The sequence below is a fragment of the Trichomycterus rosablanca genome, chromosome 16, assembly GCF_030014385.1.
Source record: "Trichomycterus rosablanca isolate fTriRos1 chromosome 16, fTriRos1.hap1, whole genome shotgun sequence".
In the NCBI taxonomy this organism is placed as follows: Eukaryota; Metazoa; Chordata; class Actinopteri; order Siluriformes; family Trichomycteridae; genus Trichomycterus; species Trichomycterus rosablanca.
Genome location: NC_086003.1, coordinates 5,297,736 through 5,324,589, shown reverse-complemented (window position 1 = coordinate 5,324,589; position 26,854 = coordinate 5,297,736). Strand labels below are relative to the sequence as shown.

Here is a 26,854-nt window from a genome sequence, read left to right as displayed (position 1 = left end):
AGATCGGCAGACATTATCTAAAGTAAATTAATATAAAAAGCTTTAATGATTTTTTTCCAACCCTCTAAGCAGTGCTTCTTAAACATTTTAGCCTGAGTACCACCAGTGATTGAACAAAAACCTCTTAAGTACCATCTATGTCACCCCCCCCCCCCCCCCCCCCAACCTGGACAGACCAGAGCAATTCACTTACAGTCAGACACTCATTGTTTTCTCATTTTGATGCTCAATCACATAAAAAAATTACATAAAAAAGAGAAAACCTCACATGTAGTGTGGAATTTGGAATTTCAACACATGCAGCAAATTTTACAAGGTCAGCAGGAGCTTCCTATGTCACAGTTTGAGAACCACTGCTGTGTAGGGTTCTGTCATTTATTAATGGCACATATAAAAGCATTAATATTTAATTAAAACAGACACTATTGTCACCTCAACCAGTGATAACTACATTTTCTGGATTGTAAACTACAGGGATTTAAAGACACCGTTGAATTGAACGATTGTGTTTTCTGAAGAGTTAAGAGGACAGAACCTATGTCAGATACAAATGTCTTTCTATGAAGTTCTATGATGCGTTTAATGGCATAAATTGTAAAACATACGAAACGTAATCCATCATAATTCCACCCTTCACTTGATGTTAAGACTAGTGCGCACAACACTGTTTAAAGCAAAATCTGAAAATTGCTGTATGGCGAACGTTACAGGAGCTTTGTGAAGTGCAAATGAAACTATTATTTAACAAATATAAAGACAAGAATCTTTATCATGTGGCTGTACCAAAATAAAATCCAAGCAATCTGCGATGGTCGTTTCTGCATTTATTTGTGATTTATTTTGCTATGTTCACCTGGTGTTGGTTTGCTCAATTAGCAGCTTTTAAGGCTTTTTTAAGGCTTATAAGTGCATTTCATTTACTGTACTACTGTATATGGTTTGGATTAGAGTTAGATTTTTCATTTATCATATAATAAAAGTTGAGATTTCAATCATTACTGCAATTGTCCTTTTTCCGTTTTGTATGGAATTACTTTAAAGTGCCCATTTAAATACGGCTCGTTTACATTTATGGCATTTAACACATTACAGTTGTTGCTAATGGCTAAGTGGGTAGCACTGTCACTTCACAGCAAGAAGGACTCCCAGTGTTCTCCCCGTGTCTGTGTGGGTGTCCTCTGGGGCGCCGGTTTCCGTCCACAGTCCAGAAACATGCAGTCAGGTTAATTGGAGACACTGAATTGTCCTATAGGTGAATGGGTGTGTGTATGTGTGTCTGCCCCGTCCAGGGTGTTACTGTGTGCCTTGCGCCCATTGAAAAGCTGGGATAGGCTCCAGCAGAGATTGGATAAGCGGTTAAGAGAGTGAGTGAGTTGTTGTTAAGCTAAGTGCAAGCAACTGAGGTCCCAACAGTAACTTGGTGGTGGTGAGACTTAAACCAGCAATGTTCTGATTACTAGTTCAGCACCTTAACTGCTAAACTGTTGGTAAAATGAACAAAAAAACCCTAGACTGTCACCTAATTGTGGTGTTTCTTCGTTCGGATGGTAAGATCTAATCAAAGAACCACCAAAACCAGGTCCTGACTAAGATATAGGAAGCTTTACAAGGCTGCCGTGTAAGGAAGAAGCTTCTGCTGCAAAACCGCCACCTTGATCACGCAAAGAAAAAAGCGAGTAGACACTGTTACCATTGTTGTAGAAGGTGGTTCCTGGATGAAATCTGACCATCTGGACATAAAGCGTTCCAGTTATTCAGTGACGGGGGAAACAAACTGGCATGGCATGTATGTTCCTTGTCTGTTCATGTCTGTAAACCTTTGATCTGAACTGTATATTCACTTCCAGCTTTAAAGTCATTTAAACCCATTTCAGCAACTAATAGACCTGGACTGTCTAATAGACCTCATATTTTTTTCAAAGCAAGAACATCTCACACAAGGAGGCTTTGTATAGACCAGAGTGATCCCATGAAAGCACATGTTAGCTGTCCACACCTCTGCCAGGCTGAGATGCCCATCAGCAAAGCTTCAGGGCTGCTCTGTAACAATGGTGCTATGATTCAAGCCATAATATAACAGTTTTCTTCTCACACAGTAATTGTCTTGTGATACATTTTAATCCGGGTAAGTATTTATAAATATTTACTTAGGCATACCCTGGACAGGGCGGCATTACACTGTAGGGCTTCAGCCGTTGCTCCCAACCCCAATCGCAGACATACCCAATCAAGTCTGTGTAGATGCCCGACCTGGGTAATCACTGTGCCACTGAACCAATGCCAAATTATATGTGGTTATATAGTGGTTAAAGTCCTGGACTAGCCATCAAAAGCTCACTGGTTCAAGCCCCACCACTACCAGGTTACCACTCTTGGGCCCTTGAGCAAGGCCCTTAACCCTCAAAAGACAATATACTGTCACAGTACTGTAAGTCGCTTTGGATAAAAGTGTCTGCCAAATGCTGAAAATGTAATTCAGATATACAGCAGCTACAATAAACAATTACAATATTAAACAACACTTTTAGATTTATATATTGAACAAACACTGCAATGCTCAGTTATAAAGATGTGTATTTATTATCAATACCATCTCCAATGCAAATGGTCCAAAATACTCAAAGAACTCGAAAGTTAGGCAAATAAATAAATAAATCTACTTTTGATCATATGGCAATGTTAGCCTGTAAGGTGTAAGTGTGCAAAAGAGAACTATCATAAATCCTAACATCAACACAGAGATGATCAGGTTGTGGAGGTCGAGGGATGCACAACAATAAAAATAACACATTGAGAGAAATGCTTTCTTCCACTGAGAGTGTGAAATTTGTGGAAACTTGGGGCCATTCAGCCAAAATAATAAATAAATAAAATAATAATGTGTCAAGTCAGGCACATACTGATCAGCCATAACATTAAAACCACCTCCTTGTTTCTACACTCACTGTCCATTTTATCAGCTCCACTTACCATATAGAAGCACTTTGTAGTTCTACAATTACTGACTGTAGTCCATCTGTTTCTCTGCATACATTTTTAGCCTGCTTTCACCCTGTTCTTCAGTGGTCAGGACCCTCACAGGACCACCACAGAGCAGTAATTATTTAGGTGGTGGATCATTCTCAGCACTGCACTGACATGGTGGTGGTGTGTTAGTGTGTGTTGTGCTGGTATGAGCGGATCAGACACAGCAGCGCTGCTGGAGTTTTTAAATACCGTGTCCACTCACTGTCCACTCTATTAGACACTCCTACCTAGTTGGTCCACCTTGTAGATGTAAAGTCAGAGACGATCGCTCATCTATTGCTGCTGTTTGAGTTGGTCATCTTCTAGACCTTCATCAGTGGTCACAGGACGCTGCCCACGGGGCGCTGTTGGCTGGATGTTTTTGGTTGGTGGACTATTCTCAGTCCAGCAGTGACAGTGAGGTGTTTAAAAACTCCAGCAGCGCTGCTGTGTCTGATCCACTCATACCAGCACAACACACACTAACACACCACCACCATGTCCGTGTCACTGCAGTGCTGAGAATGATCCACCACCCAAATAATACCTGCTCTGTGGTGGTCCTGTGGGGGTCCTGACCACTGAAGAACAGGGTGAAAGCAGGATAAAAAGGTATGCAGAGAAACAGATGGACTACAGTCAGTAATTGTAGAACTTCTATATGGTAAGCGGAGCTGATAAAATGGACAGTGAGTGTAGAAACAAAGAGGTAGTTTTAATGTTATGGCTGATCAGTGTATGTTGGACAAGAAAGTCAAGAAAGTTTATTCCGAAGGTGCACCATGATGAAAGAACTCAATTCAATAGAGTTGTGGTGTTTTACCGAAATCTGGCAACCCTGGTTTACTTCAATTTGTCTAATTTTCCTGTTAAATGTGTATTTTTGTGATACTTTTATAGCATTGCGCATCTCTCGGCCACCCTATCGTCCTTTATGTTTGAGTAAAACTCAAATCTACACCATAGGCAAGATGTGCGAGTGATCAAAACAGATTTGGTAGAAGTGCTAAACCAGCTTGTACAGTTTTCTAAGGAATAAAATATACATTGTTAAATCAAAGTCAATGAAAATACTGCAAAATATTTCAATCTTTCTAAAAAAAAAAAAAAAAAAAAAAGTTCAAATACTGAATGACTAAGAAAACCTAACCAAATATTTACTGTATACAGTACAGTACAGTACAGTACATTTACACATTACTGGCCATTCTAATCTATTGAAATTCAGTCTTTTTACTTTGCATGGCAAACACTCCTGACGGCTTATCCACCAAATGTGTCATACAAAGAAACCGAAAAAACAAAACAGTGCTTATTTTATAGCATTAAACCTAAATCAATTAAAAAAAATACAAGTATGCCATGTATTTTAGTGACCAGGTCCTGCTGGATTATCTGATGTTAGGATGCTCTGGGAATCAATGGTGTCCAAAGCAGGTGCATTAGAGGTGGTACCCACTACTTGAACTTTCATGGTACTTGGCAACACTGGTAGATTTTGTAGGACTTGGCTTGTTACTACATTTAAAACGGCACCGTCAGGACTTAACAAGAGTTTACTGGGAGTATGGGTAGTTTTCTGAGCCGGGACTTGAACCTGTAGTGGATGAGTATTTCCAGGTTGTACAGGCCTGATTGGTTGACAAGTTGCCATTATGAGTTTGTTAACAGTCGCCACACAAGTGGCCGGACTACTGGTGATGGCGCCAACATTCGGTGGAACAGTTGCTACTGGAAGTGTCTGCATCCTTGAACCAGTACTACTCATGGAAAGTGTTTTAACTGATGTTGTGGTTGTTGGTAATTGGGGTTTGGGTGCTAGGTTTAACAGACTTGTTGGGACGACGGTTGGTGTGGCTGCGCTCAGTAAATGTTTCTGTGACTGAGCAGGAACTGCGACACTTTGATTGGGCCAGTTGGTAACACTATGTAAAGAAGAAACAGGCCGTTCTTTCTCTTCAGGATGTAAAAAGGAAGGAAGTCTCACAACACTGGGTAAACGTTGTTGTCCAGATGTGTGTGCAGTTTCTAACCGAGTCTCTTGCGAGACCAGGGGTGTTAAAAGTTGATGGACTGAAACGGATGGTCCAACCTTTGCTGTGATGGGTGCTGGTAGTCTTATTGGTGTATGCTGGGACTGCATACCTGGTGCTACTGGTTGTATCATTTGAGTACCTGTAGCCCTTGGAATCTGACCCAAGGGACCTGGGGAACGTACAGAAGGGTTGGAGATTAGAAGAATGTGACTACCAGGTCCAAGGCCTTGGGCAGGTACTACAAACCTAGTGTTGTTGATTAACAGTTGAGTTCCTGGGGCAAGTGGAACAGAGGTGTTGATCACAACTCTTTCCTGTGGTCTAGTGATGCCAGGAATGGCTTTCAGAGGAGATTTGGCCAAGGAAGACACAACAGGTTGAGAGGCTGGAGAAAGGCTACTTAATGCGCAGGTTGCTGTTTTGGTGCTTACAGTCTGAGAGACCCTTGGCACAGACGTTATGATTGCAGGATTAACAACGGAGGAAGCTGTACTGATGGATGATGTGACCCATGGCTTTTCTCCAGTCAGAACTCTGGTAAAAAAAGGATTTGATGGAACGGAGTTGCCTAGAGAAGGAGGAGTATTATCAGAAGCTGGTGGAGCTACTTCTGGTTTTGATACAGTGGTTGAAATAAATAAAGACGTATTATTTTGCTGTACTGCTGAAACAAGTGCAGAGGAACTCATATGCCCAGAGCTGAAAGTTGAAAGCGTAACTGGTTTGCCATCAAAAGACGCTGTTACTCTGAGAGGGACTTTGGCATTCAGTGCAGAAGTGCTATTTCCAGCAGGGTTGCTGTTTTGGACAAAAACTAGTCTGCTTGAGGAGGTTTCAGGTACATTGGCGACCACGCCAGGGCCAACCTTTGTGGCAGAAAGAGCTGTTCTTTCATTTGCTACTGTAGTTTCATTCAGTATTCTAGCTGTTAACCCAGAAACATTAATACCATGGACTTGAGTACCAGTAGTTGGGCTGCTAATGGACTGACCAAAGTAAGGTCTTGCTTGTTGAGTACTTGCAGCGGTGGTGCTGGACCCAGATGTTACTGATCCTTTGGCAACAGTTGTAATGGTAGAGCAGGCGGAACTAGACTGACTCATAAATGTGACCCTTGACCCTCCGAAAACAGATGGAGCAGTAGTATTAGTAATACCTGATGCTGAGAAAGGACTGTTTGTAGTAGATGTAAGAAGGAAAACCTTAGAAAATAAAGACTGGTCTTGATCAATGCTAGTCACGTGCGACCTCTTTTGAGGGGGTTTGGTTATACTTTTAAAGGCAGTGGTCTGGACAGACTGAGGGACATCAGCATTGGTTTGTAAATTGGTCGAAAATATTGGGTTAATTATTGGGTTTTTTGCTGCGTTTATAGAAATAGACTCTATGGGAGTGGGTAAGTATTCATTTAAGGTTACTGTATCGCCTTGTTTTTCTATCAGGAGGGATGAGTTCGCCAGACTAACACTTTTAAAAGGTGATTGGGGTGCAGATTTGAACGAATTCCCTTTGTCAATAAGAGATGGGACACTAGGGAATAACCTGCCAGGGTTAGTAGTATGAGCAGTTTGAACAGCAGGCATCGTCGGGGTAGACGTCTTGGACACCAAGAATGTCTGAATCGGAGGAGGCATCGTGAAAACGGGGCTGGACGGTAAAATACCTGCGCCACTCTTGTCTGAAGTCTGCACCTTCACCACCCCTGTGTTGCCTCCTCTGGTGGTGACGAGGATAGACTGTGAGTCTCTAATGCAAACAGTCTTTAGCTCTTGTTTAAGATCACATTTGTTGGGATCGGTGGACACTGAAGTAGGTGTAGGGAAGTTCAGTTCAGTAGCCTTTTGATGGCCAGTTGGGGATATGTAATGCTTCGAGTTTTGTGGGCTGGTTGAAACACCAGAGGAAGGTTTTAGTGCAAAGTTATCACTTAATGGAGCCACTTGCTGGACTGGAATTCTGTTTTCAGGTACACTTAAGTGAGAAGTACTGGACAGAAGAGTTGCAGGACTGGAAGTGGGAACAGGTTTGATGCTGAATGATTGCTGAGCGCTTGTTCCTTCAGTCTTTTGAATGAGCAAATTTGAGGGAAGGATAAAAACTTGCTGCGAGACATTTTTCTGGGTTTCCTGCTCTGTTACTGGCTGGACTGAAAAGCCAACTGGGGTGCCATCATTCTGAAGAAGACTCAAGCCTTCTGGAAGCTTATAGACAATCTGTACAGGACCTTGTGCAGATGATGTAGTGAGTATTTGTGAGGGTGTGGATGCTGGCTGTGGTGCTGGCTTTGGTGTAGACTGTGGGTTAGGTTTTGGTACTGACTGTGATGTGGATGGACCAACCGTTGTAAGCTCTGTTGTCGATACAGCTGCAGAAACCGTTTCGTTTGGCACTTTCAGAGCATCAGCCATCCTGGTATTTTGTGGATGACTTAGTAAGGTCACTTTATTCCCAACACTTTTGGCCAGCAATGCCTGGATTGGTTTACAGCGCCTTTGCAAACTACCCAGAGGCGCAGTTTCTACCGATGCTCTTCCAGTAGTAATTTGGTCCCTGGATGGAACCTCAGACTGAGGTTCAGGGGTCACGGAATCATGTATGGCCATCCTTACTTTTGCGCCAAGGCTGAAGTCATCATTAAGACGAGCACTCTGGAAAAGCTTTAAGCTCCGTGTCAGGGGTCTAGACAAACTTAAAGTGGTGTTAACGTCTGGCCTGTTGACTGAGCGTCCGGTTGAATCAATGCCTGCAAAGTAATAACAAATATGATATATTGGATATATACATAAAACATTTTGAATGCCACGGCTTAACTGCATTGTTAAAAAAACAAAAAGCACCTCTTTCTCCAGGGGGTCCCTTCAAAATCATCCTGCTCTCATCTTCATCCTTCACATCTCTACTAGTCTCAGATGAAGAGCCTTCTTTGCATGCAGCTCTGTCGTCTTCTGCGACGACCGGCTCCTCTCTGACAAAGTTGTTGTATTCTGGAAGCTTTTTAAAATCGTCACTCTCCTTTTTTAACCGAGCCCTGGAGGGATGAGATGGGGTGGAATTAATTCTAATACTGCTTGTAAAGCCCACCAACTAAATGACCACCTTTAACTCCCTTTCACGATTTCAGCTATTCATCAGATCCTAGAATCCTGGAGTACTTACCGATTCCTTTGAAAAGCCTTGAGTAGTTTGGGTTCCCATGGCAACAGCTCATTTAGTAGTCGTATTAGAGTAAGATGAAGCTCTGTGACCGCATCTTGCTTAACACTCCACCTTCCCTAAAATGTACAAACCAAGAACAACTTTACAGGGGTTTACACCACACTAAAATCTAAAGCCGTAATAACAAAAGCTTTTATTCATACATACTCTGTCAACTCAATATTAGATTTAATTAGAGTGCGGTTTTCGACAATTCTGTGCTCACAATTTACCCCCCATAAAGATTTTACAGTAGCTGTAACTGTTTTACTGCCAGATATCACAAGACCGTGTGAACTTACAGTTGAGGTCAAATGTTTACACACACTTGGGGGTCTTAAAGTTTTTTTCAGAGACAATTACAAAAATTTACAAAGCATTCACAACTTATGTGTTCTCTAATCTACTACCCAATCAAAATGTACAGACAGCAACGAATGTAATTTATTTTGTGGTTTAGAAAATTCTATAATGACCTAATAACCTAAGTCACCTCATTTTTAGTAATTACGGTTGACTACAGATCAAATAAACAGGGCTAAATCGACTGGACCCATCAGCACCCTTGTGCCACACAGCTGGACTCACATGACTGATGAGCTTCTAGACGACAAGTAGCACTGGCCACAGACAAGCGAGCATTAGGGCACATTCACATGAGAAGCGTTTTGGCTTTGCTCACCACAAGCCTCGGCGCAAACTGCCAATTTGTTCAGCGCTTGGCTTTAGTGGTGCGGTGAGACATCAAAGTGCGACTATGAGACGAAACTGCATTAGTGTGGAATAACCACCAAACTCACATGTACAGTGTATCACAAAAGTGAGTACACCCCTCACATTTCTGCAGATATTTAAGTATATCTTTTCATGGGACAACACTGACAAAATGACACTTTGACACAATGAAAAGTAGTCTGTGTGCAGCTTATATAACAGTGTAAATTTATTCTTCCCTCAAAATAACTCAATATACAGCCATTAATGTCTAAACCACCGGCAACAAAAGTGAGTACACCCCTAAGAGACTACACCCCTAAATGTCCAAATTGAGCACTGCTTGTCATTTTCCCTCCAAAATGTCATGTGATTTGTTAGTGTTACTAGGTCTCAGGTGTGCATAGGGAGCAGGTGTGTTCAATTTAGCAGTACAGCTCTCACACTCTCTCATACTGGTCACTGAAAGTTCCAACATGGCACCTCATGGCAAAGAACTCTCTGAGGATCTTAAAAGACGAATTGTTGCGCTACATGAAGATGGCCAAGGCTACAAGAAGATTGCCAACACCCTAAAACTGAGCTGCAACACAGTGGCCAAGATCATCCAGCGTTTTAAAAGAGCAGGGTCCACTCAGAACAGACCTCGCGTTGGTCGTTCAAAGAAGCTGAGTGCACGTGCTCAGCATCACATCCAACTGCTGTCTTTGAAAGATAGGCGCAGGAGTGCTGTCAGCATTGCTGCAGAGATTGAAAAGGTGGGGGGTCAGCCTGTCAGTGCTCAGACCATACGCCGCACACTACATCAAATTGGTCTGCATGGCTGTCACCCCAGAAGGAAGCCTCTTCTGAAGTCTCTACACAAGAAAGCCTGCAAACAGTTTGCTGAAGACATGTCAACAAAGGACATGGATTACTGGAACCATGTCCTATGGTCTGATGAGACCAAGATTAATTTGTTTGGTTCAGATGGTCTCAAGCATGTGTGGCGGCAATCAGGTGAGGAGTACAAAGATAAGTGTGTCATGCCTACAGTCAAGCATGGTGGTGGGAATGCCATGGTCTGGGGCTGCATGAGTGCAGCAGGTGTTGGGGAGTTACATTTCATTGAGGGACACATGAACTCCAATATGTACTGTGAAATACTGAAGCAGAGCATGATCCCCTCCCTCCGGAAACTGGGTCGCAGGGCAGTGTTCCAGCATGATAATGACCCCAAACACACCTCTAAGACGACCACTGCTTTATTGAAGAGGCTGAGGGTAAAGGTGATGGACTGGCCAAGCATGTCTCCAGACCTAAACCCAATAGAACATCTTTGGGGCATCCTCAAGCGGAAGGTGGAGGAGCGCAAAGTCTCGAATATCCGCCAGCTCCGTGATGTCGTCATGGAGGAGTGGAAAAGCATTCCAGTGGCAACCTGTGAAGCTCTGGTAAACTCCATGCCCAGGAGAGTTAAGGAAGTTCTGGGAAATAATGGTGGCCACACAAAATATTGACACTTCAGGAACTTTCACTAAGGGGTGTACTCACTTTTGTTGCCGGTGGTTTAGACATTAATGGCTGTATATTGAGTTATTTTGAGGGAAGAATAAATTTACACTGTTATATAAGCTGCACACAGACTACTTTTCATTGTGTCAAAGTGTCATTTTGTCAGTGTTGTCCCATGAAAAGATATACTTAAATATCTGCAGAAATGTGAGGGGTGTACTCACTTTTGTGATACACTGTATCTGTGTTTAGCTAGATTTTCATCACTGTTTCACTTTTAAACTTGTGTTACAACTCGAGGTGCTGAGAAATTGTGAGAATCAGCTTTTCCAAGAGTCTAAAACTTATTGTTAAAAAAAAAAAAAGCTTAAAGTGACTTAATGTATTAAAATACGACACAGGAACACCAAACCTGTCTTAATTATTACTGTTTATAAGTTCTCTTCACTAATGAAATTCACTCATTTTAGTAAAATACGTCACGTTAAGCTTTGTTCTCTGGTTTTACAGCGTCATATCAAACAGTTTGTCTCATTGGAGGCGCTTTGAAAAGGTCAGCGGTAAACTGGGTCAAAGTTCAATCAGATGAATCTTAAGGGCCGAAGCAAGCACAAGAATTGCGAGCACAACACGGCAAACGCGGTGTGGTGCACGCCGCCAAAGGACAGTGCGCACCACAACAAGGGCGAAGAATTAATATTTACTAATAAATTATTTAATAAAAATGAATAGATTTTAGAGCCATGTAATATGTGTCACTTACACACGTATGTACACCTTAACTGCTCTTGGGCAGCTGAGCTTGTTATTGTGGTTGAGTCAGTTTAAAGCTCTTACTATTTATAAAGGATTTATCAATATATTACTATAAACCTAAACACAGATCATGCATTTTGTATGCGTGTGTTTGTGCAGACTCCCCCTCTTACTGACACATCTCTTTTTGATGCTTGCCAGCTCATCCAGCTCGTCTTCTGTTTTACTGATGAGAGTCCTCAGCTCGTCTACACTAGTGCACACCAACTGAAAGGAGAAACAAACATGGAAAGATTATTGGGTGGGTAAAGAAAGAAGACAAGTAATCAAATTAAAGGAAATAGAAAAGAGATAACTTGAAAATCAATCTGGTAATGCAAGAATCGTGTCTGTAGGGAATTTACCAGGATTTTAAAAGCAACACATGATGAATCTAAAAAATAAACATCTTGGGTGTCTGAGTGGCACAGCAGCTGCATGACACTGCTTTTGTTCTGACTGTGCCATTGTTCACTATAGAGTGAGATGGTCCAACTGAACTGAAGTGTCGCGCACCTCTCAGATTTACAGCTCTAACATTCGGTTGACCATGTAGGCATCTCATTATCTCATCAGACTACCCTGGTACTGCAATGAGGATTTAATTACAAGTATAATAATACAGATGGACAAATAGATTTAATAAACAGGTTTTACCCTAAATGTTGGCTCCACCGGAAGTCTTAAAGGTTCCTCCTTTTTATCGTTTGTCTTGCTTGGAACATCTTTTTTTCCTATTTATACAGAATCAACAAACAGGGCATTAATATTGTGTTGTATGTAGTGACGTTATGTCTGTTGTCTATGGGTCTGTCAGAAAACCTAGTGATCTCTATATATAGATGGAATTTTTTTTTAATGCATTTTCTCCCCTTTTTCCTCCCCCTTTAGCGCGTCCAATTGCCGATACCCGCTCTGATTGAGGAGAACGAAGCTAACCCACGCCCCCTCCGACACGTGGGCAGCAGCCGTATGCAACTTATCACCCGCACATTGACGAGTGTTGTGCCACCTAGCGTTGTGTACAGCTCTGGTTCCAGCGTGTGTTTTTACCGCTGCGCCACCTGAGCGGCTCATATAGATGGCATTTTACATAACCGTTCATGTGGTCCTGAGAAAAAGGCTGTTAGAATTCTTAGATGCCTTAAAATGCTGCCTACTGAGATGCCTTAATTCGAAGCTTGACAAATATGATGGACGAATGCAGCAAACGGAGTTCTTTTCAAATAAATTCTTATTGATTTTGAATTTGTATAAAGGTGTACAAGTTTTATTTATTTGCAAATCCGGGCTTGTCAGTGACAGTTTAACCATTTTCAATACACATAGGGGGATGTTAGCTGGCACGCTAGCAGGTTGTGTCGCCTCAGCCCTTTGGTTTGAATAGCCTTAGGCTAACTGTGAGCGAAAACTGCAATGACATAATTGCTGTAATCGATGTCTAAGTATTATGTCTGAATAACCTGCCCTATAAGTTTAATTAGTCGTCTTATTAAAATCCTCTCTACTTAGGCAGCTGCCCAGGTAGGCAGTAGGCAGCAGGGCACTAGGTTTTCGAATGGACCCTGTGTATCTTGTTATTGACGGGAATTTTACGCATGTCTCTACTTTTGTGTTGTCATCTCTTGCGGTCATATTTGACACATTCTGATGGTCCTAATGTTTGGGCTCATTGGTGTATGAATTAAGACATTTCCCAAAATCTTCATAAGAATTATATAGGAATAACTGTGGCTTCATGATAATCAGCCAGGACTTTTATTTTCCATAAACAGTAAATTAGTGAGTGTCTTTCAGAACCAAATGCAACCATAACAATACATTTTATCTTCCTTAACATTTACAATTTGAGCAATGAAGGGTTAAGGGTCTTGCTCAGAGCCCAACAGTGGTGATGGTGGGGCTTGAATCGACAACCTTATGATTACTAGTCCAGTACCTTAACCACTGAGCTACCACTGCCCCATTAAAACAAATCTAACTTTATTTATTTTTACTTACCTATCTTTGGTTTCTTCCATTTATTCCTCTTCAGGTTAGCAGGAGCATTGCACTGGGTATTTTTCACATCTCTGGTTCGTCTGAGCTTCTTCAGTCTGAATGAATGCTCTCTCTTTTTCTTTCTCTTGTTTTTTTTGGAACATTTTGTCCCCGTTTCAGCTTTTAAGTGCCTAACTTGATGAGGAACAACAGAATCGGTTCGGTCAAATTCAGCTTTAAAACAAGGGCAGGTATGAGGCTCTGAATTTACCCTAGATCCTGTAGAACATTTAGGACAAGGACCCCCTTGTAGATTATCTTTCGCATCCATTTTAGGTAGCAAAAATGGTTTTGAAGTGTTTGTACTCAAAGAATTGGCAAGAATGCACTTTTTGGAGCAATTTTTGCCAACACTAGTAGTAAGTTCAAAGTCAAAATGGTTCTTGCTGTCTTCTTGTAGGTCAACTTTTTGCTCTACATCCATGGGTTCCTCAGTGATGCCTTTCAAATTTGACAACTCCTCTTGATATGGAAACCAAAATTCGTCAGGCTTTTTTGCCTCCAGTTCATTTTCTTCTAAGCTGTTATCTGGGATTGAATCATCTTTATTACCCCTCAGACAAAGATATACATTCTCTTCTTTGTCTTTGAGGCAACTGTCCAAGTGTTCTTCCATGATATCTGCTGCTTTTGGTGCTAGTTTCTTTACACAGAAAGGTGGCAAAGGAAATTCCAGTGGGGCACACGGACTCTGGCAATATATCCGCAAATCTGCGCCGCAGAAATGCGGAAAGTGTATGTACGCGTTCTCCTGACCGTCATAACCCAGGATGGACTCACGGCACTCATGGATGGGCTGTCCGAGCACAGCATCCTGCACGTCCTTTTGGGTCTCGTAGACGTTGTCACAAAGACCCTTGAGCAACCAAACGCGCTGATTGAAGGGTAACAAATGGAATGGTTTTTCCTCCAGAGGACTCGTTTCCCCCAGAGTCCAGAAAAAGCGGTGGCAAAGTCCCAGCTGTTCAGCGCAGGCTTCCTGGTCCTTGGCCCGGCCTACAGACTGGTACCACCCCGAGACTCTCTGCCTCAACTCCGCCTCCCAGCGACGATAGGGCAGCGCTGGACGTCTGTGCAGTGTCATTCTGCGATGAGGTGGGCAAAGCAGCGAGGTCACGACTTTTGCCAGGAAGGAGCTACATCGAGGCATGAGCAGGCAGCGCTCTAGTTCAAAGAAAACGATCTCAGGTAGGTTGAGGGCTGTTTGGGCCAGGCACAGGAAGTGGCCGATGGCAGGTAGTTCCCACATGGTGTTAATGGCCCACGGTTCGGCTAGAGAAAGCAACGAGGACTCCCACTCCTCCACTTCTTTGGCCGAAACCTCCCCAGCTTCCTTCCTCTCAAGGTCTCGCTGCCTAGATGTTAAAGAACAGAAGAGTAAAAGCTGATATATTACTGGGTAACTGGATGTCACATTTTTGTGAAGTGCATTTGTGAGATACCTTTTCAATCAGTCAAGACATTGGAACACCTAATTTTACAAGGCATAATTCAGCTGTGTAGAACAGGAAATCCCACCCCCAGACATAGCCAATCATGCTTGTGTAGTCGGCCAACTGCTGAGATTTAAACCCCGATCGGGGTGGTGAGCTAGCATAATAGACCCCTGCGCCACCCAAGTGCATGTTTTACGCAGTGAACTGATTTATAGGAATGAGAGCAATAACAGTTAGGGCTTGTGCATCTTAGAATATTCCTGGTATGAACAAGTGTCCCAGAAATTATCAGCCAAATCTCTAAATCTCAAAATTAAATGTATATAAATGACAATTATAATATCCTTGGCAACTACGAACCTTTTTTCCTCCTTGGCCCTGTGTTGTTCCTCCAGTCGAAGCACTTGCACCATGACAGATTCAGAGCCACCTACAGTAACGGGCGCCAGGTTCCGTGGCACAGATCTGCGTCTGTTCGAGGTGCCAAGTTGTGATTTTTCATCTTCAGTGTTAAAACGTCCTCTAGAAGTCACAGCCAAGGTTGTTTTTTCTCTCAAGGTCCTGTAGAAAATGAATCAAATTGAAGCAACAGACAGACAGGAGGTTTTGACTACATCAAGAAATTATTTATATAGAGGTTAATGAGAAGCTGAAAAAGGTTTTATATAACCTAAAAATAATTACATTCTTAATTACAGTCTAAATAAAAATTGCAATAACAACATAATAACAGCTGCCAGCATAATGTTTGTCAGTAGGAACAGTTTTGTTGGAGTATACAGCTATGTTGTGGTATATAGCTGTTAGTGTATACAGCTATGTTGGGGTATACAGCTATGTTGGGGTATACAGATATGTTGGGGTATACAGCTATGTTAGTGTATACAGCTATGTTGGGGTATACAGCTATGTTAATGTGTACAGCTACAGTGCCTTGCAAAAGTATTCACCCCCCTTGACTTTTTACCTCTTTTGTTAAATTACAGCCTGTAATTTAAATGTTTATTTAATCTGAATTTTATGTAATAGATCTGCACAAAGTAATTTAAGTTGGTGAGGTGAAATGAGCAAAAAAAATATATGTATATAAAAAATGTTAATAATAAACTGGAAAATGGCGTGTGCGTATGTATTCACCCCCTTTGCTATGAAGCCCCTAAAAAGTACTGGTGCAACCAATTACCTTCAGAAGTCACATAATTAGTGAAATAAAGTTCACCTGTGTGCAATCTAAGTGTCACATGATCTGTCAGTATCTATAAATTTTTTCTAAAAGGACCCAGAGGCTGCAATACCACTAAGCAAGAGGCACCACTAACCAAACAAAACCATGAAGACCAAGGAGCTCTCCACACAAGTCAGGGATAAAGTTGTTGAGAAGTACAAGTCAGGGTTGGGTTATAAAAAAATTTCCAAATCTTTGATGATCCCCCGAAGCACAATCAAATCCATCATCATCAAATGGAAAGAACATGGTACCACAACAAATCTGCCAAGAGGGGGCCGTCCACCACAACTCACAGACCGGGCAAGGAGGGCAATAATCAGAGAGGCAATACAGAGACCACAGGTAACCCTGAAGGAGCTGCAGAGTTCCACAGCAGAGACTGGAGTATCTGTCCATAGGACCACAATAAGCCGTACACTCCACAGAGCTGGGCTTTATGGAAGGGTGGCCAGAAAAAAGCCATTACTTAAAGATAAAAATAGGAAAGAACGTTTTGAGTTTGCCAAAAAGCATGTGAAAGACTCCCCAAATGTATGGAGAAAGGTGCTCTGGTCAGATGAGACTAAAATTTAACTTTTTGGCCACCAAGGAAAACGCTATGTCTGGCGCAAACCCAACACATCTCATCACCCCAAGAACACCATTCCCACAGTGAAACATGGTGGTGGCAGCATCATGCTGTGGGGATGTTTCTCAGCAGCAGGGACTGGGAAACTGGTCAGAATCAAGGGAAAGATGGATGGTGCTAAATACAGAGATATTCTTGAGCAAAATCTGTTTCAGTCTGCCAGTGATTTGAGACTGGGACGGAGGTTTACCTTTCAGCAGGACAATGACCCTAAGCATACTGCAAAAGCAACACTCGAGTGGTTTAAGGCGAAACATTTAAATGTGTTGGAATGGCCTAGTCAAAGCCCAGACCTTAATCCAATTGAGAATCTGTGGTCAGACTTGAAGATTGCTGTTCACCAGCGGAAACCATCCAGCTTGAAAGAGCTGGAGCAGTTTTGCCTTGAGGAATGGGCAAAAATCCCAGTGGCTAGATGTGGCAAACTCATACAGACTTATCCAAAGCGACTTGCAGCTATAATTGCTGCAAAAGGTGGCTCTACAAAGTACTGACATTAGGGGGGTGAATAGTTATGCACATTGAAGTTTTCTGTTATTTTGTCTTATTTGTTGTTTGCTTCACAATAAAAAAAAATTCACATCTTCAAAGGTGTAGGCCTGTTCTGTAAATGAAATGATGCAAACCCCCAAACAATCCATTTTAATTTCACGTTGTGAGCCAACAAAACATGAAAAATGCCCAGGGGGGTGAATACTTTTGCAAGGCACTGTATGTTGTGGTATATAGCTGTTAGTGTATACAGCTATGTTGTGGTATATAGCTGTTAGTGTATACAGCTATGTTGGGGTATACAGCTATGTTGGGGTATACAGATATGTTGGGGTATACAGCTATGTTAGTGTATACAGCTATGTTGGGGTATACAGCTATGTTAATGTGTACAGCTATGTTGGGGTATTCAGCTATGTTGGGGTATACAGATATGTTGGGGTATACAGCTATGTTAGTGTATACAGCTATGTTGTGGTATATAGCTGTTAGTGTATACAGCTATGTTGTGGTATATAGCTGTTAGTGTATACAGCTATGTTGGGGTATACAGCTATGTTGGGGTATACAGATATGTTGGGGTATACAGCTATGTTAGTGTATACAGCTATGTTGGGGTATACAGCTATGTTAATGTGTACAGCTATGTTGGGGTATTCAGCTATGTTGGGGTATTCAGCTATGTTGGGGTATACAGATATGTTGGGGTATACAGCTATGTTGGGGTATACAGATATGTTGGGGTATACAGCTATGTTGGGGTATACAGATATGTTGGGGTATACAGCTATGTTAGTGTATACAGCTATGTTAGTGTATACAGCTATGTTGGGGTATTCAGCTATGTTGAGGCATTCAGCTATGTTAATGTGTACAGCTATGTTGGGGTATACAGCTATGTTAGTGTATACAGCTATGTTGGGGCATTCAGCTATGTTGGGGCATTCAGCTATGTTGGGGCATTCAGCTATGTTAATGTGTACAGCTATGTTGGGGTATACAGCTATGTAAGTGTATACAGCTATGTTGGGGTATACAGATATGTTGGGGTATACAGATATGTAAGTGTATACAGCTATGTTGGGGTATACAGATATGTTGGGGTATACAGATATGTTAGTGTATACAGCTATGTTGGGGTATACAGATATGTTAGTGTATACAGCTATGTTGGGGTATACAGATATGTTGGGGCATTCAGCTATGTTGGGGTATACAGCTATGTAAGTGTATACAGCTATGTTGGGGTATACAGATATGTTGGGGTATACAGATATGTTAGTGTATACAGCTATGTTGAGTGGATATTTCATTACAAAATCATCAGCATTAATGAGGAGTTGCCCACCATGTACAAAGTACAGCTCGTTAATTTTGCTTGCTTACCTTGGCAGCAGAGTTAACTTCTGCTCCAGCATCAGCTCCAGTTTCTGAGCCTGTTTGGAGATCCAGTTATCAACTCCGTGAAATCTGTAGCAGTTTTCCAACATCAGACGAAAATCTGCCACAAATTCCGTGATGCTTCCATACTCGCGCTTGACAAACTTGCTGTCTATCTTTTTGAGACACATATCGTTTTCTGTTTGATCTCCAACTGGAAACCAAAACGGTGCAATTACAGCTTTGTGTTTGTCCAGGAGAAAACTCTGGAATATTCTGTAGGCTTGCTGCATTTCTGGACTGAAATCATTATCATTCTCGTCATTGCCATTTTCAGTGGATGAAAACGTATCGGATATTGACCGACTGTCCTCCGAGAGTTCTACCGCGTCCAAATCACAGCCCGAAATTACGTTCTGCGATTGTGCCATTGTAGAAGAATCAGTGGAAAACTGTTCTGAAAATGCATTTCCACTGTATTTTGGTGCTGACTGGTCAAACAGTGTGCTCCTACATTGATGGAAAACGGTGAGTGTCTTTTTGTGCCCGAGTCCTGCTGTGCTTTGCCAACTCTGGATGGAGTGATTCAATGGTTCACCTGTATGATCTGACCCATTTTTACCACTTGTGTCAGGGCGCACCTTCATTATCTGCTTAGTATATGAAAATATTCATGGTCCAGGTCATCTGTTGAAGACATCTGGTATCAAAGGAGGCCATGGTGGTTTCTAAAATAGAAAAAGGGGAATAGAAAATGTAAGAAGTATCAATTTACACAGGTGGATTGTATTTATACTGGTATTAAATTAGCATAATCTGACATATGACCTAAAACAAATACTAATACTATTTTAATACAGCGTACTATTTCATCTGTATTTCCAAATTTGCACATCAATATTTGCACACTGCTCTAGTGCACTATAATAATGTATATACTGTATACATGTTATACTTAGATACTCTTTTATTTATTCTTATTCATTTCTTTGGCTCTGCACTTGTACTCTGCACAATGACAGTTTAATCTAATCTAAAAACATAAAACTACAACACAATTCTGGGTGACAACCAAATTTTCTCCCCTAATCTAGTCGTTTCCAATTACCCTGATTGCGTTACGTTTCACCTCTACCGATACGACCCTCCACTGCTGACTGAGGAGCTTCGCAAACAGACACACGCCCCCTCCGACACGTGTGCAGCACCGACTGCATCTTTTCCCCTGCACGAGGCGAGTTCATATGCGGATCAGCTTTTGTGCACGGAAAGCCACATAATGATCAGAATTATTCCTCAACCCTGCACAGGCACTATCAATCAGCCAGCAGAGGTCGTAATTGCACCAGTTCTGAGGAACCCTGGTCCGGCTTTTGCCACCCTGTGAGCTGGGATTTGAACTCTCAACCTTTCAGTTGATAGCCAAATGCTCTAGTTTTTTTTTTTTTTTTTGCACAGAACCCTTGACCTGAACCACAATGGACCAGGCCTTCTAGTCCAACATCAGAGTCATACATGGTTCCTACAAACACAATTCCAAATATTTGGTAAGCCTTCTTAGAGAACAGGCTACCTAAGGTTTAAGAATGAGTTGTTAGTGATGATGATTAACAAGCTCATAGTCTGGTGTCCACATACTTTTGACCACATACTGTTTGTTTGTTTATTAGGATTTTAACGTCATGTTTTACACTTCATGTAAAGGTTACGTTCATGACAGGAACGGTAGTTACTCATTACACAAGATTCATCAGTTCACAAGGTTATATCGAAGACAGTCTTGGACAATTTAGTATCTCCAATTCACCTCACTTGCATGTCTTTGGACTGTGGGAGGAAACCGGAGCACCCGGAGGAAACCCACGCGGACACGGGGAGAACATGCAAACATCACACAGAAGGACCAGGACCGTCCCACCTGGGGATCGAACCCAGAACCTTCTTGCTGTGAGGCGACAGTGCTACCCACTGAGCCACCCCACAAACACTCTGTCCTTTACAAGTGTTTGTAAACTTTAAAGTGGGTGTAAAATTGACTGACTGTCCAACTGATGCCTGGAAGGTGATTTTACCAGATTAAAAATGGGAAATTGTGGAAGGTTGAGGCTAGCTAGCTGAAGCTAAAAGGCAAACTGACACATTTTAAAACGTAAAGCATACAATATATAATATTAAAGTAATATATTTACCTGATAAGAGGGCGCGGTGGCTGTGTTTCCTCCACCGGTGATGAAGCATCTGAGTCGGTCAGAATCATCAGCTGCCTCCCCTCCTCCTTTAAGCCCATTGTTTCTCTACGCAGCCAAATTCACGCAATTTCTCCGTCACAAGTTGTATATTTATCATTACATTAAACCATGTTTTAACACATTACACTTCACACACAACACTGCAGCTTTAGCCGCTACATCTCACTCAGGTAAACTCAACGTCTAAAACCAGCAATCTAATTAATCCACTGACTGGCTAACAGGCTAGCTCTCTTCTTTAGCCGGCGACCGTAGCTAAACATATAGTGACACTCATATAAACAAATAAACTCAAAGCTACACTGTAAATAACCGCTTTGTTTAGGTTATTTATCCATCAAAACACACTCAAGAAGTAAACCAACCTATATTGTTTACCTTGCTAATTAGCTTAGCATTAGCATCAACTCCAAACTAGTGGAGGAGCTCTAGTGCTTTCCAAACTTGGCTTAACATCATGGGTTGCCAGGTCCTCCGTTTTACACATCTGTAACACTGCACACAGTAACCTTAAATGACACGGCCAAAAATATGTAGACACACTAACACACACTTAACCTTGTTATACACCGACCAGGCATAACATTATGACCACTGACAGGTGAAGTGAGTAACAGGTGAATGGGTAAATTGTGATGGCTAGACGACTGGGTCCAGAGCATCTCCAAAACTGCAGCTCTTGTGGGGTGTTCCCAGTCTGCAGTGGTCAGTATCTATCAAAAGTGCTCCAAGGAAGGAACAGTGGTAAACCGGCGACAGGGTCATGGGCGGCCAAGGCTCATTGATGCACGTGGGGAGCGAAGGCTGGCCCTTGTGGTCCGATTTAACAGAATAGCTACTGTAGCTCAAATTGCTGAAGAAGTTAATGCTGGTTCTGATAGAAAGGTGTCAGAACACACAGTGCATCACAGTTTGTTGCGTATGGGGCTGCATAGCCGCAGACCAGTCAGGGTGCCCATGCTGACCCCTGTCCATCGCCGAAAGCAAACAAGTCCGATCCATGTAGACCCTCCATCGCAACCCACAGGAGTTTAAGGATCTGCTGCCAGATATTGGTGCCAGATACCACAGCACACCTTCGGGGGTCTAGTGGAGTCCATGGCTCCATGGGTCAGGGCTGTTTTGGCAGCAAAAGGTGGACCAACACAATATTAGGAAGGTGGTCATAATGTTATGTCTGATCTGTGTATATCACATTCTAAAACCGTTTAGAATGTGATATATAATGTTGCCCTTATGTACAAATAACACGGAACAGTTGACTCGGACCAAACTGTCCTTTATGCTAAGGGAGAATTTGACTGGGTGGTCAGATGTGCAGTAAGGGCAGTAAGTCTTAGATCCCCTAGAGAAATACCTTTTTTGGGGGTTTATTACCATCTTTACAGCATACGCTTTTATCCAGGGTGACTTACAGTACTGTGACAGTATATTGTCTACGCAATTAAACGCTAAGGGCCTTGCTCAAGGGTCCAACAGTAGCAACCTGGCAGTGATGAGGCTTGAACCAGCGACTTTTCCATTACTAGTCCAGTATCTTAACCACTAGGCTACAACTGTCCTACTGAATCATATTATCAGCAGAGTAATTTAAATAAATAAAGCCCTTTTATTTTTATTTTTTTTTACTATTATTTTTTAAATCTTTAAATACTTTTAATTAAAAATCAACCTAGCAGGTCTTAAATGTTTCGACTATGTGAAGCATGAACATGTACAAATGGTGTTAGGTCTTGTTGTCCACTCGGTGGCAGTGCAACAGCATTCATCAAAAATATTAACACAGTCTGTGGCATCACAAAGCATATACAGTATATCTCAGTTTTCTGAATGACTAAATACTTAATAATTCTTTACAGTTACAGTGGGGATGAACTGCGTTCATCCACAGTTTTTGTTTTTAATATACAACCCCAAATCAGAAAAAGTTGGGACAGTATGGAAAATGCAAATAAATTAAAAACACAGTGTTCCTTACATTCACTTTGACTTTTATTTGAATGCAGACAGGATGAACCTGAGATATGTCATGTTTTATCTGCCCAACTTCATTTTATTTATTAATAAACCTTCAAGTTGGGATGGGGGCAATTAAGGGATAGTAATGAGGTGAAAAACTAAATAATGATGTGACAGGTGATGTCAACAGGTGATTGTAATCACGGTTTGGTACAAAAGCAGCATCCAGGAAAGGCTGAGTCTCTGATGAGCAAAGATGATCAGAGGATCTCCAGTTTGTCAACTGATGTGTAAGAATGGTTGAATTATTGAAATGTTTAAAAACAATGTACCTCAAAGAAAGATTGGGAAGGATTTGCATATTTCTCCCACTACAGTGCATAATATCATTAAACAATTCAAGGAATCAGGAGGAATTTCAGTGCGTAAAGGCCAAAGGTGCAAGCTTAAGCTGCACGCCCGTGATCTTCCATCCCTCAGACGGCATTGCATCAAGAACCACCAATCAACAATAGCTGATAGAACCACATGGGTGAGGGATTACTTTGGCAAACCTTTGTCAAGCACTACAATAATGAGCTACATGCACGAATGCTACTTAAAACTTTACTGTTTGGAGATGAACAGAAGCAGAGGAAGACAAAGCACTACAATAATCCAGTAACCTTGAAAGACTAACGGCTGAAGGCTGAACCATGATAGCTTGTCAGGGTCCACCGTCTGTCTTCTAGCATTAACTGGATGTGCCAAGCTGTCGAGAGATTTATCAGCTCATCGCTTTGCTCGCATTCACCAGGTGGCTGATTCACTGCCTGTCCCGCCAGTGACAAGGTTCAGGCCTTTCAGAGAAAGGACTCTCGCTCCCTTTCATCTCTTCACCCAACACACACACACAATTTGCGGATCCTGGTCTCTGATCCCTGTGAAATCCAACAGCCCTCCGATTCTCCTCCGATGCATTGTCCATCAAATCCGCCTGCTTTTGATGTGGCATAATACACAATAAGCCTTACATACTGTATATTTTAAACACTAATGAAGTTCTTCACCTCATTATCTTTAATGACCATTGGCTCAGAGTCCCTAATTGTGGTTCAAAAATATTCTGAGTTTTTAATTACGCATGCAGTTCCTGTAAATATGTAAAGTCCCTGGTGGCACAGTGGCACAGGCTGCATATATTTGTTATTCTGGTTTATTCTGCAGTCCTTTTTTTCATTCTCACCCCTAAATAATCTCAGCATGAGCTAAATTCATCTGCACAGGACCAAAACTCCTAAAACTGATTAATATTTGGATCTTGAAACTCTGAATTTCCTGCTGCGCTTAGCTTGATCATTTATTAAGGCTTGTTTATAAAAAACACGTTTTCTTTAGAACTAAGCATAGCACAGTGGTTGATTCATGAATGAATTCACAATTCAGATGTTTACTTTTAATGTGCTCATTCTGGGAAGGAGGTCTCTAATCAGAAAGAGAGAAATAATCAATTAATAGCAGGAGAAACCATAAAACACGCTATAAGAAAACTATAAATACACTGAACGGCACTGAACAAGAGATGGACATTTTATAGACAGTAATAATCACATTTCCAATAAACTCTGTGTACTTGTACATCAGTTAAATTAATATTTACCTGATGTACGATCTAAGTGTAGATTTAACCCCCCAAAAAACAGCCTGTATAATAACAAGAACTCAGAATGAATCTTCTGTTTTTTTTACCCTCATCCATATCAAGACAGCTGGACATTGCTTCTCATGAGCCTAAATCAATAAATGTCTTTTCCTTTCTTGTGACTCTGTGTTCACAATGTTTAAATTAATCCCCAAGGTTTTTAGTACGGGTTCATGCTTTAGTACATGTCTTGCTTTGTCATGCTGGAGCAGTAAATGTCCTACCTCAATATATTGCCATAAAATTGGAAGCATTTATTGATAATAAATAAGACTGGTTGTACATCTGTTATTAATGGATATGGCAAACAACCTAAAATGAATCATCAGGAGGAGTGTTGGTCATACTGTTGATCATATCAACAGTGGGGCCAGTGATAGCTCAGTGGTTAAGGTACTGGACTAGTAAACAGAAGGTTGCCGGTTCAAGCCCCGCCACCACCAAGTTGCCACTGTTGGGTCCCTGAGCAAGGCCCTTAACCCTCAATTGCTCATTGTGTTCAGCTCATTGTGTAAGTCGCTTTGGATAAAAGCGTCTGCTAAATGCTGAAAATGTAAATATAGTGTATTTTATCATCTACTATATCTACTCTGTGTAAAAGAAAACGTTATCGTTAGTATTTTTGATGGTTTGTTTTTTTTCTTTTAAGAAATGAATGTGATTTACTTTACTATGCCATCAATATGCACATCCTAACTTCTAAAGAACCCGATCTCGCATGAGATGAAGATTCCTGTAGAGGCTTGGCACCATTCATCAATCACCTCCTAATATACTCGATCAGCAGTTTGTCCAGCTGTTAATCTCCTTCACACACAGTTGAGTCTCTGGGATGGAAACTTTCTCTTGACCCTGTGAATAGAGCACCAGTGTAGAGCCAGGGATGGGGGGGATCAGTACCAAGTTCAGTAGGCCATCTGGACTGAGATTCTTGGAGAAAATGGATTAACACGTACAAATCAGTGTAAATGAGGGCCTAAAATGCCTGTACAGATTGTGATCATATTCCTTACAAATTAGGAAGTGGTTTAATATATATATTAGATACAAATATATTAGATACAAAATTGTCCAAGACTGTGTTCGATATAACCTTGTTAAACTGATGAATCTTGTGTAACCAGTAACCACCTGTTCTGTCATGAATGTATCCAAAGTGTAAAACATGACGTTAAAATCCTAATAAACAAAAAAACAAACATGCATTCAAGTACAATCAAAATGTAAAATTCTGTTTGTATTCTAAATGTTCTCTATTCAACCTGTTAATTTCAAGTTCTCCAGTCGGCACACAAGCACTTCACACGAGTGAATGTTCCTGATAGGATAACAGCTTACATTTGTACTCTCAGTGCTCTCTGTGTGACATACTGACACCCTCCAGTCCTGGTGACACCAGGCAGAAGTCACAGATGGCTTCAAATGGTTCAAAACTCTAGAGCTGGATTTAAGACTAATGTGGTCAGGAATAAAGAATCTTAAACCTAAAATTGTTTAGCCTGCCAGGACTAACAAAGATACCTGCAGTGATTACAAAAGAAATGTCATTAGAGATCTGCTACACATTTCAGAATAAAGGTAACGTGCAGGTATATTGTTCCCCGAGGGTGCCAACAGTTCACCATCAACATTAAAACACCAACTGGAGAACAATTATAATGTTAGGGGAAATTTTAGTACAGCTGTTGAGACTTGTAGGAACGCTGCCAGGGAGCAATAAAGCTGTTCTGACAGCACATGGCAGCCTAACACTTTACTAAGACTCTTTATGTTGGCTTTTTAATTGTCACCTGCCTGTACTGTGTTGTGTACTGTGTATTTCCACAGAATAACTCTACATTGTGATGTAAAACCATCACAGATGGCTTTAAATGGTTCAAAACTCAACATTAAGCCAATTCATAATTTTCTTTCCAACTGTAGGGGTAAATTACCTGATCCATATAGAAAGGAATATTTTTATCCTGTTGGGAGTCTTCTCCGGGATGAAACTGCCCCCATTTACAGGATATAATGGGTTACGTAATGGTATACAAGGTAGGAAAATAATACATCACGTATAATGGTCATCATTGTTGCCATGGTGATGGTGGACGCTGGCGCATTTGGCTGCCGCTACCGTTACCGTATTTTACCGTATTTTACCGTATTTTATTGTATTTTTATCGTTTTTCGTTTTCATCTTTTTACACACCTTGTGGATCTATTTCTTTTATGTTACTTTTGATACTTTTATTTGTGCTTTTGATACTTTTTGTTCTTTCTACTGTACATCGCGTCTGCGGCCGGTGGTGAACGGTGGATGAGTTTTCCTGGGATCGGCACGATGTTGAACTATTCCGTTGACCAGCTGAGGAAGTTCAACAACTGCACTACTCCATCGTGTATTTCAGTCATCAAACAGCTTGGACTCCTTCGCCGGCCTCGTTATATTCACAGGGGCTCCCGGAGAAAGCTTGTTTATCTTCGAAACGGTAACGCTATTCCATCCTTCTGGTCAGCCGTGCGCACTGTCGCTCCG

General features: G+C 41.5%; 1 protein-coding gene across 2 annotated transcripts; it reads right to left on the bottom strand.

Annotated features, from left to right (window-relative positions):
* Positions 1-4,181: 4,181 nt before the first annotated feature.
* LOC134330686 (uncharacterized protein KIAA2026-like) lies at positions 4,182-25,166 on the bottom strand. Of its 2 annotated transcripts, none has more exons than XM_063011909.1 (10): positions 25,098-25,166; positions 20,634-20,738; positions 18,451-19,172; positions 15,077-15,277; positions 13,242-14,635; positions 11,898-11,974; positions 11,379-11,468; positions 8,199-8,314; positions 7,880-8,070; positions 4,182-7,785 (listed from the first exon to the last, which is right to left on the bottom strand). In XM_063011909.1, exons 3-10 carry the CDS (start codon positions 19,089-19,091, stop codon positions 4,376-4,378), a joined length of 6,120 nt encoding a protein of 2,039 aa, XP_062867979.1. In that variant the 5' UTR covers positions 19,092-19,172; positions 20,634-20,738; positions 25,098-25,166; the 3' UTR covers positions 4,182-4,375. The 2 variants fall into 2 exon arrangements, with proteins under 2 accessions (XP_062867979.1, XP_062867978.1); XM_063011908.1 differs by lacking the exon at positions 25,098-25,166 and adding an exon at positions 21,072-21,132.
* Positions 25,167-26,854: the final 1,688 nt, after the last annotated feature.

Coding starts and splice junctions, on each gene's coding strand:
- LOC134330686 (XM_063011909.1), bottom strand. CDS start 19,091: ATGAAGGTGCGCCCTGACACAAGTGGTAAAAATGGGTCAGATCATACA. Junction 15,278..18,450: donor AAGTTAACTCTGCTGCCAAG/GTAAGCAAGCAA, acceptor CATTTTCTACAG/GACCTTGAGAGAAAAAACAA. Junction 8,315..11,378: donor CAAGCATCAAAAAGAGATGT/GTCAGTAAGAGG, acceptor TGTACATTTTAG/GGAAGGTGGAGTGTTAAGCA.